Below are 21,102 nucleotides of genomic sequence, written 5' to 3'. Positions count from 1 at the left end.
AACTGATGTTTTACTGTTGATTTTCTGTCTGGACAATCTGTCTACTGCTGAAAGTAGGGTGCAGAAGTCCCCTGCAATTATTATATTGCAGTAAATCTCTCCCTTCAGGCTTATTAATTTTTAAATATATTTGGGTGCTCTGATGTTGGGTGTATATATGTTTACAACTGTTATATCTGCTTGCTATATTGAACTACTGATGCTTTTCTCATCATATAATAACCTTGTCTTTTTATTTTTTTACTGTGCTTCACTTAGTCTATTTTATCTGACATAAGTATACCTACTTCTGCTCATTTTGTTTCCATTTGCATGAAATATCTTTTCCATTACTTCACTAGAAAGCAATATAGCAATATTGGGGCTTCTTTGAATGTGGTGTTTCTTTTCTCTTGAGGCTTTCAGTTTTTCTTTTTTATTTTGCTAGTCTGATTAAGATGTGCCTTGGGGATTTCCTCTTTGTACTGAATATATTTGGTTACCCCTAAGCCTGTAGCTGGATGGTGTTGTCTTTCTCCAGATTTGAGAAATTTTCAGTTACTATTTCCTTAAATGTGCTTTCTAGGCCTTTTTATCTCTGGTCTCCTTCAGGAATTCCTATTACACAGAGATTAGTTGACTTGATGGTATCCCACAATTCTCATAGGTCTCCTTCACCCTTTTAAATTATTTTGTCTTTCTGCTCCTCTGATAAGGTTATTTCATATGGTCTCTCTCCAAGCTCACTAAGTTTCTCTGTCTGATCAAATTTGCTTCAATCAAAACTTTCTAATGAGATTTTGGCTTACTGTATTATTTACTTCTAAGGTTTGTATCTTTTATTTATAAAAGATAAAATAAAAGATACAGTGAAATAAAAGATACAAAGATAAAATAGAAGACACAAAGAAATAATTCTTTATCAAATTTCTCATTGTGATCCTGGATTTTTTAAATTTCATTTTGTTTTCTATCCATATTTTCCTGTGATTCCCTGAACCTCTTTAGCAGGATTATTCTGAATTTTCTGTACAACATTTCATAGATCTTCAATTCTTCTGGGTCCACTGCTGGAGTTCTGTTAATTTCTTTTGGTGGTATCCTACTTCTCCATGTTTTCACAATCCTTGTATTTTTACATTGATGATGGTTCATTTGAGGAGCTGGTTACCTCTTCCAGTTTTTGCAAGTGCTCTTTGGTGGTGTCAGAGCTTTACTACTTGGTATCAGAACTTAAATGCTGGGCTGTTGTTTTTTCCCATTCTGGGGAGGATTTATATGAGTACTGCAACTAAAACACTTCCCTGAAACTAACTCCTTGACTTGCTATTATTTCCTGTCTAGGGAAGGCTTACAGCAAGCACCGAAAGTTAAACATTGCCCTAGAATTGTATTGTTGCCCTGCTATGGGTCCCCAGTCTGGGGAAGATTTAAGCTGGCACCAAAACTTAATCCCAACCTTTCAGTTGTTTCTAGGCCAGGAGACGGCTCCATGAGAGCACCAGGATTTTGTGGAAAATCCAACTAAAGACAGGATCTTCCCACAGATTGTACCCCAGCATCAACATGGAACCAGACAGTCTCTTCAACATGGCTTACCCACTTATCAGAGTGCAGAATACCTGCCAAAATGCATGCCAGTCACTGTGATCAGTGCCTCTGTCTTTGTTCCCAACTCACCCCAAGTGCTTTAGCCCTCCCGGAACTCCCAGTAGTTCACAGGCAAGGAACCTAGGTGGATTTCCAGTGAAAGATTACCAGACCAGTGGAGAGACTGAATGTCTAACTCCAATTTCCTTCTCTCATCTTGGGAACTGTGGGTCTAAAGCAATTCTCTTTGAGCGGCATTATGCCAGTTTGAGGAAGGGGGCAGCTCAGCCTAAAATTACCATTTATCTTATCAGTCATGGCTTTTCTCAATTCTGTAGGCCTAGGAAGTTTCTCTGTTTCTCCCTCTAGATCTGGTCAACTCAGGATGGTATTTTTGTCTTTGATAGTTTCTAGTTGTATGTATGTAGGAAGAAGGATGGGGGAGGAATCTTCTAATCTGTCATCTTGTTGATGTCACTCTTCAATGTACTGTATATTTTCAAATAGCCAGAGGAGCAGGATGTTGCGTTGAGTGTTCCCAAAACAAAGAAAAAATAAATCTATGAGGTGATAGATATGCTAATTACTCTGATTTGATCATTATACACTGTATACATGTATGGAAATATCAGACTGTACCCCAAACATATGTACAATTATTATAGGTCAACTAAAAATAATAAAAGCAAATAAATTCAGTACAGAGGGAAATAACTATGCAAGGATGAATGCAGATTACAGGGAAGCTTTGAATTGATTCTGCAAGAGAAATAGGAGAGTGTTCAGAGTCCTATCTCTTTCCACACTTTCTTTCTAAGTCTGCTGTGTTTACACAGCTAGGCAGTGATTTAAGCAGGTGAGATTATGAATGGAGAAAGTAGGGAATCATGCTGCTGATAAAAACAGTCTGCAATTCATATTCAACCAACCTTCAGCAGAACAACTCTACATTCTTACCCTCTCACAATTGCCCCAAGACTGGATTTCAGGCATATATTTAAAAATCATAAAGTCTAAACCTCTGATCTGGCTGGAAAGTCAAATGACTTGTCCAGGCTTGCACGATGTGTAAAATATCTGTGGAAGAGGCAATAATATCTTATCCCTTTTCTGAGGACTGGTACTAGAAGTCTGTGCTTTATTTTGTTTAAAAAAGATTCTGGGATTCCTGATTCTAGGTCTATAGTCACCCCCATGTATCCTGCCACAAACACACACACACACACACACACACACACAGAGAGAGAGAGAGAGAGAGAGAGAGAGAGAGAGAAAGGGAGAGAGAGAAAAATTTCTCATTAGCTACCTTCACCAGAGCAAAATAGATGGTTCTGCACCTTGGCGACAACTCCCACACCTATGCCCACTTAATATCACAAGTATCATGCTCTAAACATTTTTATCCTTTCCTACAATTCTTGATATTCACTTTAGCCTAAATAATTTATTTACTTATTAGTGTAAAAATGGCAGAATGTTATTAGTACATGTGAATTCTACAGATCTAACTTCTGGAATATCTCTGCAAACATAAATATCCCTCTAAAATAGTAAAGTTCATTCAAAATTTTCAGCAGAAAATCCAATAATGAAGGAACAGATATGTTAAAGAACAACAAAGCTTTGGTGTAATCATATAGTAAAAAGAATTCACATGAAGGGAGGGAGATCAGTCTTGTATCCTGTTCAGTGGGTTTAAGTTATCAAGTACCTAAAGCAATCTGAAAGGTAAAGGAAGCACACAGCACATAGAATAAAAAGAGGAGAGCAACATTCTGGCAAAACTATGTATTAAAATAATGCTACTGGCCAGGTGTGGTGGCTCACACCTGTAATCTCAGCACTTTGGGAGGCCAAGGTGGGCAGATCATTTGAGGTCAGGAGTTTGAGATCAGCCTGGCCAACATGGCAAAACCTGTCTCTAATACAAATAATAATAATAATAATGCTACTCTAAATTTTTAAAAATAGCTTGATGGGTCCTATGTTTATAGTGAGAGAATTCCCAGAAGGTGCGATAATTTCTCTGCAATTACCTTCTAAACCAACTTCCCAATATTAAATATTGGAACCCCTGAAAAATTAAGAAGTGAGAAAAAAGCCTCCCAAAATTGAACAGTCTCATTCCCAAGAGCTTACGTGTTAATGATTCTCCTGTGTTTATTTTTAAATACTTTATAATTTTATAACTGTTAGTTTATGTTGGCTGTATAGAGACAAAGAGATTAAATTAGAACCACATATACAACCAGTTAATTCCTAAGGAGTTCTGGTCAAAAAAATATGGAAGTAAGAATAGACTGACTCAGCAAGAAAGTGTAAGTGAACAATAAATGAAAGAAAAATTTAGCTATAAATGGAATGCTTTAATCTGTAAGACCACTTAGTCACATTTATAAATAGGGATTTACAAACATCACTTTTTGAAATTTTTTTTAGTAACTTACAATGTATCCATAGAGGCTTAATAACATTTGTAAAATCATTTCTAAAAAAGAAAATAGTGAAGTACATAAGCTGGCTCTAGGTGTTTACCTTCTTCTTCAATTGGTAATATGTTGGTGTTTCTCCTCGAAGATAAAGAATCCTCATCTTTTTCATAATTTTCTTAAAGATAAAATATTTTAATAATTTTATCTTTAGTATAATCAAGCACTTGAATTTTTCTAAACCCAGTATATTTATTTGAACTCCTACATGAGAGTCTGTTTTTTAGAGATAAACTTCTTAATAACTATATGTACTTAAAGGCAAGTTCTGTTAGTGGAAAAGAAGTAATACATTTCTCCTGTGATTTGCTCCTCTGTTTCTTAATAGTGCAATATGTATAAATGGCATAAATATCAGAATGGTCCACAATTTTAGAAATGAAACAGCCAAAAGCCTTTTCAGCCAAAAGCCTGATTTCTACCAATAAATCACTGAGCTACATAGGGGTTTCAGTAATTTGCAGACATATTCATGTACAAACAGCTTATGAATGACATTTCTAAATGTGGAATTAAAGTCAATTCCTTCAAGGAAAGGCTGGACATTTAGAATTATTATGAAGGTCACATAAATAATCCAGGCGGACGAGCACTCCCCTAAAGTGAGAACATTGCAATGACATCCAGGAGTAAGGCAGAAACAGAAAGGTAAATGACTGCCTGTTTCCAACTGAGAAATGGTGACAATGAATAAGACAGAAAGAAATCTGCTCTATTCAGCAGCCTACTCTACAGTTTATAGACACATTGCTGGTCCCGATTAATCCTGACTTTATTAAACTTCCTTTCTTGCCTTGGTTTATAATGAATAGTTGAGGGTAAAATGCATTCTGAAAAATTTAAAACCATTCTGAAATAGTAAGTTACTTTGGAATTTAAAAAAAATTGGAGACAATATAAACGTCTAACTAAAAACCAGATTAACTGAGGATTACCTTTGATTATGCTGGCATTAACAGGGGACAAATCTGCATCTTTTGTGACGTCTTCCCTTGACATGAGCTCGGCTTCCTGCTTCATTCCTCTCCTCATTAGTGTCAGGAGCACCGTTTGTCCTGTGTGTCGCAATACCTCTACTGCTTGTTGATTAGTAAAACCCTGAAGATTTGTGCCATCTACCTGCGATTAAAAAAAAGCATGTTATGTGTTAAATAATTGGACATTTGTATTACCAGTTCACAAAATGTGTATGTATAGTTTGTTAGTGTGAAAAGAATGGAGAATAAGTATTCCTCTCATTAGGGAATGGACAGTAAGACCCTAATATCTCTTTGGGAACCAGTATTAACAGGGATGCACTAGAATCACTTGAGAGAGTTCTGTTTATTTTAATATAGATTCTGGGGTACCATATCCAGAAACTGAGTCACTAGTTCTAGGGTAGGACACAGGCTTCTATGCTGTTTTTTTTTTTTCCTTTTTGTTGAGACAGGGTCTCACTCTATTGCCCAGCCTGGAGTGCAGTGGCACAATCATGGCTTCCTTCAAGCTTAACCTCCTAGGCTCAAGTGATCCTCCCACCGCATCTTCCCAAGTAGCTGGGATCACATGTACACACCACCACACCTGGCTTTTTTTTTTTCTTTGAGACGGAGTCTCACTCTGTCACCAGGCTGGAATGCAGTGGTGCAATCTCTGCTCACTGCAACCTCCACCTCCCAGGTTCAAGCGATTCTCCTGACTCAGTCTCCCAAGTAGCTGAGACTATAGGTGCAAGCCACCATGCCCAGCTAATTTTTGTATTTTCAGTAGAGATGGGGTTTCAGCATGTTGGCCAGGAAGGTCTCGATCTCTTGACCTCGTGACCTGCCCGCCTTGGCCTCCCAAAGTGCTAAGATTACAGGCATGAGCTACCGCGCCTGGCCTACTTTTTAAAAATTTTTGTAGAGATGGAGTCTCCCTATGTTGCCCAGGTTAGTCTTGAACTCCAGGGCTCAAGGGATCCTCCCACCTCAGCCTTCCAAAATGGTAGGTTTACAGATACGGGCCACTGTGCCCTAATCTACTCCTTTTTAAATATGCTTTTATATTCCTCAGGTGATCTCAATGCACAGTTAAGTCTGGAAACCAAACTATGCAGGATTAAAAGGAATAAAAGACAGTGATGAATGTGCTTATTGAGTGCATTGATGTATCGCAAGGTCATATTTATATTGCCTTTCAAAAAAGAAAGAAAAAAAGTGTCTTTTTATTTGTGTTTTCAAAAAAATAAATACATTTGATTTTCCCCTTTTCACAAATGACAAAACATTCAAAAATGTCCCTGTGATCTTTCCAAAATATAGGTATTATCATATCTCCCCAACCCTCCCTTCTACAGAAAACTCCCTAGGACAATACTCCAAATTCTCAATGTGGCTTAGAACGGCCTGTGTCAACTGCCCCCATCTCCCACCAGCCCCAACCTCATCTCTCATGATGCACTCCATTACTCTCTGCCCCTCAGCCACAGAGGGCTCACTTCCATTCCTCTGACTTGCAGTGCTCCCTTCAGCCATGGAGTCTCTGCAAGTCCAGTTACCTCAGCCTGGACTCTCTGGATACCCCACTCTAGACCATGCTTTTTCTCAATAGTTTACTTAGAAAACACTTATAATTGCTTTATATCTCAGTTCAATAGTTGTTTTCATAATAAACTATCTTGATGTCTTTGACTGCAGTCAAAGCCCCCTTTTACACATTCTTCCTCATAGCAGTTTTCAGAATTTTAATTTTACATTTTCTGCCATTATGTGGTTTACGACTATATGCTCCAAGGACAGGCTCTGTATTATTTTTGCTTACAGTAGTGTCACCAAAACATGGTGCTGTCCATACTATAGATATTAAAATATAGAGCCATTGGCTCATAGGTCAAAAACTTATTTGTAAAGTTAATTATATTTTGAGGGAGATAAATATAAATTTTAACGTGTTGTTCAATTCATAAAATCACAGTAAAACAATTTGAAAATTAGAGCAATAAATTTAATGCTGAAATTCAAAGTCATTGATATTCCTTAGAATTGCAAAATGACTATAAAATGACTGTACATGTAATGCTTTTCCAAGCATAGTGAGGCCATATTAGGCATTCAAATGTTTACTAAATTAGAAAAGATCTGGATTTTATAATCTAAATCTTATAATCCAGATCTTTACTTAGTAAATATGTGAAAATTATAAGATCTAGATCAAGGCTGGGCACAGTGCCTAATGCCTAGTAATCCCAGCACTTTAGGAGGCTGAGGCAGAAGGATTTCTTGAGCCCAACAGTTTGAGGCCAGCCTGGGCAACATGCTGAAACCCTATTCTATTATTCTAAAAAATAGAATAATTAGCCAGGTGTACTGGCACATGCTTGTAATCCCAAATACTTAGGAGGCTGAGTTGGGAGGATCACTTGAGCCCAGAAGGTTCAAAAGGCTGCAGTGAGTCATGATCATGCCAGTGCATTCCAGCCTGGGCATCCGAGTGATATATTTTTATATTTTATTTTATATTTATTAAAAAAAAAAGAACTAGATCAGTTGTCTCCAAGATGGAGTACCCTTACTGCAAAGGTTTCTGAAAGAATATAATAAAACTTCTAAATAAACATTTTAAAAACTCATTTGCTCTGTAAATATGTATATATGTGGATATGTATATATATAATTATGTATATGTACACATAGGTAAACATCATATAATGTCTGTTAAGTATATATATGATATATATAATATATATAACAACAATATATATGAATACATAGTGAGGAGGAAAGAGGGAAAATGAGTAGTTAGCTATTTTTACTAGAGGAAATATTCAATCAAAAATCCAGAAACCTCTGATCTAGTTGAAAATCTCATACTCTGTCAGTTCCTTAAACCTTCTATGATACTTCTGAGCTGGATGGTAACTTGAACATAAGTATCTGGCTCTGTTCTTTCTCCCTACCTCCACCCTGCTGATTACCTGTTACAAAAACTAACAAAACAGAACAGAGAAAATACTGCAACAAAACTGGAAACCAAAGAAGCACCAAGGTCCTTAGACCAACAACCCAGAGGAATTTCTACTAGAAATAGTCTGCGCATGGCCAGATCAAAGGCAGGCCAACTGAATCTCTGTATGTATGGGAATAGCCTGTCTGGCAAGAAGAAACTTCAGCAACAAACAAACAACACCCTCTCATTAAATGAGGCAGTCAGATGGTATATGTGGATCCTAATCAGTAACTCCAAGAAACACACCAAGTACTAAAGGCCATACTAAGCTGGGTTCTAAGTAGTAGCACAGAATTACTTCATTTGCAATAAAAATTACCTTATCCACACATGTGTGCACACAAGCACACATACAACTCCAACTAACTCCTGGCTATCACAGCAAACACAGAAAACAAAAACAGGGGCAAAGTCTCCCAGTGTGATCCTCTACCACTGGTTTCCTCTTCATTTTGTTAATCTACAAATGAATCAAATGAAGCTACAGTAAATTTAAACTTTCCCCTTCCCTGTCACTTTGTCAATTCCTAAATCATCTGGGAAAAAAAACATACAATCTGCAGCAGAACTCATCTCAACTTCTATCTGTACAAACCCAGTTATTTCTGAGAATGACCAAGGGTCATGGGATGTGAAATAAGATATCACAGTCCAAAAGCAGGTTGTACATTGAAGATCGGTGCATGTATCTTCCTATGAAGTTGTTATTGCAGTGAACAGGAAAAAAGATATTTCCTGTAACTTACTATCAAAATTATTCACATTTCCTTGTATTTATGGAAGCAGGAATTACAGTTACAAGAAGAAACACGTATCTACGCAGAAAAAAAAAAAAAAAAAAAAAAAAAAAAAAAAAAAAAAAAAAAAAAAAAAAAAAAAAAAAAAAAAAAAAAAAAAAAAAGAAAAGAAACTTACAATGAAGGCAGTCAATAAGATTTTAAGTACTGCGAAAACAAAGTCAGCACATGGAAGACCAGGTCATGTAATTTTCCCATATCTCAGAGGAAAAGAACAAACAGATAAAAAATGATCAGAAACAAGGCTGGAGACACATAGGCTGATCTAGGAAATCCAACACACTAATAAAAGAAATTATAAGGAGAAGATGATAAATGAGGGGGAAAAAAATCAAAGAAATGATCAGGGAGAAGGGAAACTTACCCAACTCTACAGATCAAAGAGGCACATGAAAAATTAGAAAATCATGAGAAATAAATAAAAAAATAAATAAAACCTCACACCTGAATGTATCCTGGTAAAATTCTTATATTTCAAAGATAAAAAGAAAAAAGATCTACCAGCCTCTAGGCAGCAAAGAGAGAGACTAGGTTATCTGTACAATTGTGGTAAAGAAATTACAAACCAAGAATCTTATACTTAGTGTGATGTATGAGAAAACAGAAATTGTGCTTGAGATGCTATGATTATTAATATCCTATACCAAAGCAAGTTGTAAAAAGGGCCACCATGCAGAAATTTAAACTAGGTGGTAAAGAACTACAATTCAGGGCATAAAAGAGCTGAGTGTTGTTAAATGTTAAGAAAAACTTAAGAGGAAGATTTTTTTTTTTAAGAGGAAAGAATGCTATACCCACCCAGGTATTTCCCCCTTGACTTCAAGTCCAAAGTCACCTGCAGAAGGGGCAATGCAGTAGATTGTGTCTAATGCCACCAGGAGGACAAGGAAGAGGCTGTTTAGCTGCTTTGACAGTGAAGCCAGAGGAAATTTCTGTTATGTTGGGACCTGCTCACCTCCCTGGCTTTGTCTGGGCATAGACCAGAGAAGGACCACACACAGGAGTGAGCCAGGCTCAAGTCTCTAGGTAAGCCATCAGTTCGTAGCGGGCTTCTAATATTCCAGGGGGTTCATTTGAAATTAGACTATTATTTAGTATGGGAAAAAATTTACTAATTTGTAACTGTGTCTGATTATTTTGATTGGCCACAGGATAACTTATTCTATAAGAATACCCTAAGACATGAAGACTTGCCTAAGATTTCTTCTAGGGGAAAGGGAAGAACCTTCCCCATTAAAAATTAAAAGGGGCAGTTGATGACAAAATTTTTCAAGTTAAGATTATACCTAATAAATCCTCTTTGCCCAACATATTTGTTATCCCCAGCCAAAGAGTCAAAATATAAGAAGTCAACAGAAGAGGTTCTCAGAAACAAAAAGTTTAGAAAGTCCACTAACACCTTCTCTTTCTGAAAGTTTACTCAAAACACTCTAGCCAAATGCGAGATTAATCAGATTTAAAATTCAGTAAGAAAACTGTAGTATATAAGATCCAGTGCTGAGCAACAAAATAAGTAAAATTCAAATCTAAATAATAGTATTACAGCAACAAAACAGAATTTAAATGTTTCATGTCCTTAAAAGAAATATAAGGTAGTATGTAATAATCTGTCTGTAACAACAAACTGTAAACAAAATAACTATCCATGATTAAGCCAGCTTCAATATATCACAACAGACCTACATGTGCTTACATAGCTACCTCTCCCAGGTAAATTTTTAAGTAAAATAAAAGGTACAGACAAATATAATATGATGCTATTTAAACATAAATATATAGAATTTTCTAAATTTTAAACCANTTAAGCCAGCTTCAATATATCACAACAGACCTACATGTGCTTACATAGCTACCTCTCCCAGGTAAATTTTTAAGTAAAATAAAAAGGTACAGACAAATATAATATGATGCTATTTAAACATAAATATATAGAATTTTTCTAAATTTTAAACCATAAACTAGTGGTTTCTATGAGAAGGCTTTTTAACCATGTTCAAATTTTATATTCTTTAAATCTTAAAGACAAAAATTAATCTAAAATAAATGAACTTGCTATTTACTCTCACACTAATAAAGGAAAAAAAACAGCAAAAATCTCCATGTTGGGGCTCCATGAATATTCATAAAATGCATAGAACTTTAGGCTGTTTTTATCTGCAAAACATTTGTATTGTTCAATTCTATTAAAAGTGAAGTTTTACTAAGAAAAATCTAATGTGTATGATTTTAATAACAATAAACTAAAAGTATGTTTAAAAATGCATTTTTTTCCTTTATCTTCTGAACTTGATGACTTGGATTTCAAAATGGATTCCTTACTCAAATGTCAGAGAATAATACTAGCACAGAAGAAACTGCTATAATGGAACAGTCATGAACTTTTAAACCTAGACTTCTGTTCAAATGTCTTAGTTATCTTCATCTGTAACATGGAAATAAGATCTATCTTAAAAGAATTATACCACATGGCACTTTGTAACGGGAAAATACTCAGAAGCTGGTATTATTATTAAAAGAGTAAAGAAGTGAGTAATAAACATAAAAATCTCCAAGGCTTTCATGGGAGAGGTTTCTCTTCAATATAATCACACCCATGCTATATATGAGCCAAAGTCACTGAAGCCTAAAAGGTCCTGGTTAGCTCTGGTTCCACTTTATCACAAGAGAGTCAAGAAATCAGTTCAGAACCCACGGTACCACAGAGAAGAGTGCAGTAGAACTAGGTAGTATAATGGCAGCAAATTGCCTATGCGCTGTCTCATGAAAAAGAGATTCAGGCAGGGTGCAGTGGCTCATACCTGTAATCACAGCACTTTGGGAGGCAGAGGCGAGAAGATCTGTCAAGCCCAGGAGTTCAAGACCACCTGGCCAAGATTAAAATTAAAAAAAAGAAGAGAGCCAACATCCTCATAATGTGCACTGCAGACACCACAATTAACAGGAACAATTATAGGTGAGAAATACTCGTTGGAACAACTTACAAAATCTGGCCCCTGAGCATACTCAACCCAGCTTGCCAGGGCCTCCTCCAACATATCCTATACATATAGAGAACTTCAATCTATGAACACAGTCACAGAAAATCAAAGGTAACATCTGATACTTTTTCTTATTTATATGCTTATTTAATAATTTTTTATCAATTATAATTTCCTACTGCTTTTAGCATAGATATTGAATATCAAACTAAAAAGAATGAGTGTATGTTTTCATCTAAGGACAAGTTTGGTCAACTTTTGAAAACACAACAGAGTTCTTTTGTCAAGTAATCAAGTTATTAACAGAATATCAACATACGAAATGGGAAAAATAGAAATTCAGTCTATTCCTTGTCACTGTAATGCCTATAGTGAAACCCTGTGGATGTAGGGGTCCACAGAACACAATGTGTAAAACAAGAACCTTATAACAAAATATTTTTAAGTTACAAAATAACACTTCATCAAAATAGTAAGAAATAATTTCTTAATCTCATCACTTCAACAACCACAAAATAAAAACAGATTATACTCCTAATAGCTGCTGTCCAAACAAAAATCAAACAAAGACTGCAGTTGTGAAAATGCAACTAAATGTGAAGAACATTGCTGCAAATATCTCAAAAATCCACAAGATGGTGATATTTAGTAAAAAATTAATACATGATCAAAAGCATTGCATGATATTCTTCAGGAATTTAAAATGCTTGTGTCTTTGTAATAAAAGAATGTTCACTAAAAATTAAAAATCAGAATACTGATGAGAGTGAAGTCAAGTGATTTTATTGAAAGCAAGAAAACATTTCAGAGAAAAGATTCTTCCACCTTTGCATCAACAATTTCCTTCATCACTGACCTTGCCTAAGAGGAATTATATTTGAGATTCCACTTGTACAAGAATGAAGATAATGAAAAATTTAGAAGGAAGTTATCATGAGACCCTTCAAATACGTAATCATTTTAGACCCTCTAAATAATTAATATCGGCTTAATTATTAAACTGCTAACAGGTATTTTCAATAAAACACTCATTTGATTTTCCTGAACATCACACAAGAGAATTTTCCTTATCCCAACTTTGTAAGTGAAGAAACTGAATCAGGAAGTTTGATATGTAGTAAAACACAGAATTATAAGATTCAGCAATTCCACTCCTAAGTATACACCCAAGAAAAATGAAAACATATACCTACATAAAAGCTTATACATGAACGTTCACAGCAGCATTATTCATAATAGCCAAAAAGTAGAAACAATCCAAATGTCCATCAATTGATGAATGGGTAAAAAAAAATTTGGTATATCCTATAAAGGAATATTATTCAGCAATAAAGGGAAATGAAGACTGATACATGCTACAACACAGATGAAACTTGAAAGCATTATGCTAAGTGAAAGGAGTCAGTCACAAAGAACCACGTCTTGTATGATTCCATTCACATGAAATATCCAGAATAGGCAAATCCATAGAGACAGGAAGTAGACTGGTGGTTGCCTAGAACTGGGGGAATGGGGGAGAAAGTGAATGCTAAGGGGTACTGAAAATGTTTTTAGGGTACTGAAAATGTTTTACAATTCATCGCGGTAATGAATGCACAACTCTGAATATACTAAAAGTTATTGTATTGTACATTTTAAATGGGTGAATTGTATGGTATGTGAATTATATTTCAACCAAGTTGATTTTTTAAAAAGCTTTCTAATTGATTAATACAGATAACAGGAGAAAAAAGAGTAAATTCGCTACGCTTTCAATTTGTAATTCAGCATCAGATATGGATTTAGACTCCGTAACTATTCCTTCTCTCTTTCACTTTCCCCCAAAACAAAAAAAATGTACAGTAATTCATTTACATTGTATGGTAAAATGAAGATACACAGAGAAAGCTCATTTCAGGCATATAGCCAGATGAGGTGGCAAGCACAATCTGATCTTTAGCATAGATTTGAAGAGGTGAACAAGTGTAGGCAGGAGTTTCACAGAACAAAACCCAAGAAAAACATGGAGCTACAATGTGGACTTAAAGGGAGAGATAAAGGAATCCTTTATTTTTTAAAATAGTGGTAGAAAAACACACAATATTTACCATCTTACCCATTTTGAATAGTACAATTCAATAGTGTTAAGTATATTCACACTATTATGCAACAGGTCTCTAGAATTTTTTCATCTTGCAGAACTGCAGAAGTATACCCATTGAACAACTCCTCATTTATCCCTCTCCCCAGTCCCTGGGAGCCACTATTCTAGTTTCTGTTTCTTAAGTCTATTTCAGATACTTCATGTAAGTGAAATCCTACCGTATTTGTCTTTTTGTGACTTATTTCACTTAGCATAATATCCTCAAGGTTTTTCAGTGTTGGAGCATGTGATAAGACTTCCTTCTTTTTAAAGACTGAGTAACATTCTATTGGAGAGATACATATATATCACATTTTGTTTATCCATTCATAGATATTTGGGTTGCTTCCATGTCATGGTGATTGTGAATAATATTGCTATGAACAAGGACTCCTCTATCTTAATATCCTACTTTCTCACTATTATTAAGATTCTAAGGGGTCAACAGAAACTTAAGCATAAACAAATACCTATTAAGCTATATCAGCATTCCCTCAAGATGTCTTTCAAAAAATATGAATATATGTTTGGAAGAATAAAGACCTCACAATTACAAAAGTTTAGTAAACACTAAGGTAAAACAGATAAACAGGTTTCTCTATTGCAGGACTTCTCTTGTGTGTGTGTGTGTGTGTGTGTGTGTGTGTGTGTGTGTGTGTCTTTTTATAGAGACAAGATCTCATTCTGTTTGCCAGGCTGGAACGCAATGGTGCAATCATAGCTCACTACAGCCTTGAACTCCTAGACTCAAGGAATCCTCCCACCTTGGCTTCCCAAGTAGCTGGGACTATAGGCAGACACCATCGTTCCCAGCAATTTTTTTTTTTTTTTCAGAGATAGGATCTACCTGTGTTGGGATTACAGGCATGAGCCACCAGCTCATTGAAGACACCCAGCTGTCTTCAATTTTTCTATGTGCACTGTGAATTCATAGGAGACTATCCTATAGGCAGTTTTCCCCTAAACTTATTTGATCAGGAAGTTTTGGTGCAGGGTCTCTTGAATTTCTGTTTCAGGGTACAGTCTGGGGAGTCCAGTATCAACTGAAAACTGAAATTAAAGTTGTACTCTTTTGTACACTGCCTTGAATAGCCATATGTTTAAAACACATTGATGTTAGAATGATAACAATGATAGCTTGATCTAATTAAAAGAAGCTAGATTTTTTTTTTTCCATTCTTATATACCCTTAGGGCTGAAAGGAGCCCCCGCCATAAAGCCAACAAGAACAGTATCATTTTGCTGATTAAAAAAAAAAATGCAGGCATCCCTAATTCATATTCCAGTACTCTAAAGGTACTGGACATCTAGTCTCTACCTCTGGAGTATCTGCAAGGAAAGTATAATAAGTGTAATATTAATGTAATAAATTCATTACAACCAGAAATTAGATATATCAGGAATTATTCAAGAAAGAAGTCTCCCCTTCCGAACTGAGACTAGTAAAGCTTATATCGAATGCCCTTATTTTACTTCCACAAAATAATAAAAAGGGTAATTGTAAAAAGAGCCTCAAGTCACCAAAAAAGCTTAAGCTTTTTTTAGTACAGAGGTATTTTTTTAGTAGAGTTAACTGTAGCTCTCAAAACTAAGTAAACTAGGAGAATGCAATTCTCAACCATGAAAATTAACAAAGGTATTGTTAAATGTGTAACTTACTGCTATAATTTGGTCTCCAATTTGGATTCTGCCATCATGCTCAACAGCACTGCTTTTTGTAATGCTCTTTACAAAGATTCCTGAAGGTTCTAAGATTAGAAATAGGTTATTTTTCACAATTTTCAAAGCACATTCAAAGAATATCCATCTTCAATTCTCCAACTATAAAGCTCTAATTTAGAATAAATATGTATCATCTAGTAGAAACATAGGCTAAAGAATAAAATAATTGTTTTGTCTGTCTTAAATACAAGAGTCACCTACACTAAATTATTCCTAAGGAAGTTTTCAACCACTTTTTCCAACAATGTGAAACATGTAATATCAACTCAATATTTTGTAAGAGATATCAGAGGTAACTGCCAAGTTTAAAAGAATATTTAATGTTTAAAATTACCCAATTTTTTATCTCCAATGTAACCAGCAATGGTAATTCCTAATCCTTGGACATTTTTAGTGAGTTCTACATCAAATGTCTCACTTTCTTCACCTTTCTGAGTAGAAGCATCAACCTAAAATAAGATCAATAAATATACAGTGAAATAAATATGTAAAAAGAAAGCCACAGGCCTACTTTAATTCTCCAGCAGAGAATTATAATAGAGATGATACCTTTAATCCTGAACACAGGGATAGGCATCATCATATTTTTTCTCAGAAAGGGATGTTAGGAATAAGATTGAACCTTCCCTTATCAGAGAATACATTTTTGTTTGCGTATACTAAATTTCAAATCAAACAGGTTTTTTTTAGCAAACTCTATTTTCAGAGATGGCTCATCTTAATTTCTGAAGAAGTTAGGATGCAGTATAGCTGAAAAAACAAATGTTATGAATTCAGATCAACAAGTTAAATCTAGCTTTGCCACTTAATCTAGAAAGGAAATATCACTTTGGTCAACTGTCTATCAGGAAAAGAATAACAACAACTAAACCAGCTACCATTTATTGAGCAGTTTGTGTGTAACTCAGAATTAAGACTCTACATGTCTTAATTCATCATTCCTCGTAATTCCTCATAATTCAGCATCCTGAATGATAGCTGAAAGTGGGTTTCTCAGATGTCAGCCTTCTCTAATAGAATTGTTACTAATTCTGTGTTGGACTGAAGAGCAAGTCTCCCTAAAATTAAGCACTAGTTAATGGGTACAATGTATTATCGATAAGCTATTGGTACTATGTATTAGTATGGTGTCAGCAGATGCTACAGAGAACCGTAGGAAGGGCACAACAAAATCAAAGCTATAGAGTCTAATGGACAGTCAGGTTGGGGCTAGCTGATGTTTTCTAATTTCTTTAAACAAACTCTGACAGTCCACTTAAATGAGATACAATTTTACAGTAAAGTTTGATTTATTTTTTTCATTGCACATAATTATCTGTGCAAACTTAGCAAAAGTTTAAAGTTTAGATAATTACAAGAAAATGACAGGATGAAATCTGCTTCAATTGAAACAAATGTGTTTTCTATTTTAATAAGACTTATGCGAGTGCTATTTTAGAGAGTGGCAATTTGACTATCGAATGGTTTTAAAAGGGGCACAAGCTTCAGAAATGATGATATGCACAGAACAGATATTTTCTAAGNACAAACTCTGACAGTCCACTTAAATGAGATACAATTTTACAGTAAAGTTTGATTTATTTTTTTCATTGCACATAATTATCTGTGCAAACTTAGCAAAAGTTTAAAGTTTAGATAATTACAAGAAAATGACAGGATGAAATCTGCTTCAATTGAAACAAATGTGTTTTCTATTTTTAATAAGACTTATGCGAGTGCTATTTTAGAGAGTGGCAATTTGACTATCGAATGGTTTTAAAAGGGGCACAAGCTTCAGAAATGATGATATGCACAGAACAGATATTTTTCTAAGCTTTCAATTATATCAAGTGGTTTTCGGTATTGCATTCATTTATATATCGCTGAATAAAATGTTTTGTTTACCACAAAAGAATGCCATTTAAACACTTTCATAAACAAGCTTTCTTTACTTCTTTCTCTTTGCAAAAAATAGCAACCAAATTCCATTCCTAAAAACAACAGAATCATGGAAATTACAAGTGTTCTAATAAAGTTTTAAAGGGCTTGTGGAGGAGGTTAGGATATTAAAAAAGAATTTGTAGCAACTGCTTAGAAAAAACTTCAATAGAACAAAACAGATGTTTTTACATCTATGGGAAAAGAATATAGGACTTGTATTTACTATAAGGCTTACCTAGAAACTGGGTGTAATTCTCTTCTTAAATATTTAAGAGATTTCTGGATAAATTATTTTGTTAATATTTATCCTCTGTAGTCTGGTGACCTATAAATCTGCTGATATACCCACTGCTTTCCAATAATTTTGAAATTTTCTAGCTTTTTCCATATCAAGTTAAGGACAAGGATGGAATACTATGCATATGAATAGAGCTTTTGTTATAACACCAAAAGAATAACTTTTGTTTAAAAAGTATATAACTGGGTCAGAATAATGACTACTTATTACAAATCTGATAATAGTTCTAAGACATACTTTAAAACAATAACACTAAAAGGTTTTAGTAAGCCTTTTTCATGCCCACCAAGCCTGCCTCCACTCCTCAACCTCCACACATTCAAAACAAAAACAAAAATACTAACGGGAAGGTTGATGAAAGAGAATGATTAGAACTATGGCCCACCATACAGAGAGTCTTCTAACTGAGAAAAAGACATAATTAAACATTTTAGATATCAGTACCAAATAATTTTTAAACTTTTATCCATACTTTTAAACATTATCCTCATAAATGTGCTGCTTAAATAAAAACGTAAAATAATCTAGCATTTTAAAACAACCTATTTTTCATTTGTTTTACACATTATTCCTGATTAATAAAATATTATTAGCGCTAAAGCATCCCTACATTTGAATTTCATCACATTATTTAGCACTAATATATGAACATTAGTAAGTCTAGTTTCTAAATAAACATCACTGTCATCATCTAAGTGCTATTTCTCTGACTTTCACATTAACTATTCTTAACTACTTACCCGCAACTCTGGCGTTGAAGTTGGGGATGAAGAGAGGGTGATGCCCAAAGCAGTGGGTGCTGTATGTTCTTCTATGGCACCTCTTGCAATCATCAACTTAACTCTATTTCCACATTGCCTAAGGACTTGTGCTACTTGCTCACTGCTCATTCCTGCTAGATCTGTGTCACCAATCTTTAGAATGTGGTCTCCACTGCATAAACGCCCATGCTGAGTAAAACAATATTGAATAATTAGACTATTATTATTTTAACTGCACCAGATAAATCGCAAATGAGGAGAGAGGATTAATTTTTTAAAAAGCAATAATATGAGTTACCAAACAGGACATAAAACACATGGTTATAATATGAACTGTCTTTTGAAACATCCTAGCATCATTCCGTGTGATGCAATAAATGAAATCTACAAATATTCTTTAAATCAATAGTTCATATGAACTTTCCATTTTGACTTCTACCTACCAAGAGTTCATATGAACTTTTCACTTTGATTTCTACCCAAATGCTTTTTTGTGAATTTTTTGGAGGGAAAGAAAAAAATGCCATTAAGCAAAGTTGTATATAAGTCACTATGCAAATATATATTCCCTAAAATATGGTATAAACCACAAGAAAGCATTATATTAATATCACAACTTTCTGCCTGGCTATTTCTATTATAAATATCCCAAAAGAACTCATGTGCAGGTGAAATACTTGTGAAGTGAAAATTCTGAAAGATATGAGGAGTGAAAAGCAGTCTTATGAGCCTCCATACACATGCAGTCCATTAACTTTCTGCAATGATGGAACTCTTCTGCACTACTCAATACAACAGCTATGGAGCTCTTGAAATGTGGCTAGTCCAACTGAGAAACTGAACTTGTAATTTCATTTAATTTTAATTAACTTAAATTTTAATTTTAAAGGTGATATGCAGACAGCTACAGTATTGAAGAGTGCAGCTCCATACTGAAGATAAAGCATGTAAATATCACATGCTAGTCAACTAGAGACATTTCATTTGATGCTGCTAGATGCTAATGTTTAAAAGGAAGAAAAATTTGCATACTATTATATTACTGTTAATACCCCTACTGACAAGGTTGTCATTAAACAGGAATTTCATTTATGAATACAGGAAATATTTGATGAACTGGACTTCCTAGTTTAAGTTCAGACACACATGTACGAACAACCACTTTATTTTTTAAAAAGTTATAATCAAGGCAAAACTTACTTAAACCAGTAAGCCTTATCAAATTAAAATATAAGTCATAACAAATGTGTTAAATCTTTTCTCACATATATTGCAACAATATCACGTCATAAATGATAATGCCTCAATAAACTACTCAAGTGATAAAAACAGGCTGTGTTTCATATACAATGATACCAGTGACCCATCACTAAAGCAACAAGTTGAATTTTTTTTGCCTGAATAATAAAATATATTTTCCCATAATACCTTGTGACTACAAAACAGCTGACTAGGTTTATAAATATGAATTATGACTATAAAACAAATAGTAGCTACCTCCACAATTATCAAATCCATAACCTTGGCTTTAGTCTGAGGTTCAAAAGTGTTAAGCCCATTGTCTAAAACTATAATTTAAGATTAATGTCCCTTTTCAAAGGTATTCCTCTCCTAGGTCTAAGACAACACTTCAGGGACACTCAATAAAATGATTCTAACTCAATTTCTTTGGCATCATCTAAGGCCAAAGTTTCTTCTCTATAACAAAAAAATGTAAAAAAAAAAATGTATCATTTGATAAAATAGCATAAAAGATCTATTGATATAGCTTACCTGATCAGCTACTCCTCCAGGCAGAATGGTTTTTACTATCACACCAGTTGCTTTTCCTCCTATGATGCCAAATCCCAAACCAGATCCATCATTCACCAATTCAATAGTTTCCACGTGTTGCCAGTGAACCTACAAACAAAGCTCATATATGAATTTGTAGAAATTTACAAAGCACTAACATTTTATATTACAGTAGGAATTTTTGTGCTTATTAAATAATTAAATTCAGACATAATGAGTCCTAACAATGTCCCTTTCACTTGGTATACTTCCCTTTCAACAGAATGTAAGCGCTACTGACAGAATCATTCTTGAAATTATCAATATATCATCATAATGATTTCACTTCAGCAGTTAAAGACAGGCACTGATTTGCAAGATCTTTTGTAGCACTTCTTAAAAAAAAAAGAAAAAGATCAAGGGAAAAAAAAAAAGGTCACATGTTAAGAATGTCTTCTGCACAATCCTGCCTTGAGGCAGGATTCCAAATTAGATGACTTCTTAAAAGTTACTGACAGTTAACTGTAACAATATAATTGTATAATTTTTAAATCAAAATCAAGATTGTATTTGTCTACAGATAAAGTCAATTTTTGTTAAAGGACTACATTTTCCACTTTTAAGGAATGCTGTCAAAGGAAAAAACTACACAAAGAAAAGTAATGGTTGTTTCAGAACCTAGAAGCTTTATCATGCTTAAAGAA

The 21,102-nt window shown here is 34.5% G+C and overlaps 1 protein-coding gene across 1 annotated transcript in view; it reads right to left on the bottom strand.

Annotated features, from left to right (window-relative positions):
• Positions 1–21,102, bottom strand: part of MPDZ (multiple PDZ domain crumbs cell polarity complex component) — a 163,714-nt gene that overhangs the window by 109,769 nt on the left and 32,843 nt on the right. Inside the window, exons 7-12 of the mRNA XM_017867162.1 lie at positions 20,399–20,527; positions 18,605–18,814; positions 15,981–16,095; positions 15,584–15,672; positions 4,994–5,177; positions 4,105–4,176 (exon numbers count right to left, since the gene is read on the bottom strand). Of these exons, the coding sequence (XP_017722651.1) occupies positions 4,105–4,176; positions 4,994–5,177; positions 15,584–15,672; positions 15,981–16,095; positions 18,605–18,814; positions 20,399–20,527 (799 nt within the window). The remainder of the gene's footprint in view (positions 1–4,104; positions 4,177–4,993; positions 5,178–15,583; positions 15,673–15,980; positions 16,096–18,604; positions 18,815–20,398; positions 20,528–21,102) is intronic.

This window comes from Rhinopithecus bieti, unplaced genomic scaffold (assembly GCF_001698545.2).
Source record: "Rhinopithecus bieti isolate Rb0 unplaced genomic scaffold, ASM169854v2 scaffold_3067, whole genome shotgun sequence".
Taxonomy (NCBI): Eukaryota; Metazoa; Chordata; class Mammalia; order Primates; family Cercopithecidae; genus Rhinopithecus; species Rhinopithecus bieti.
This window is presented reverse-complemented; position numbering and strand designations above follow the sequence as displayed.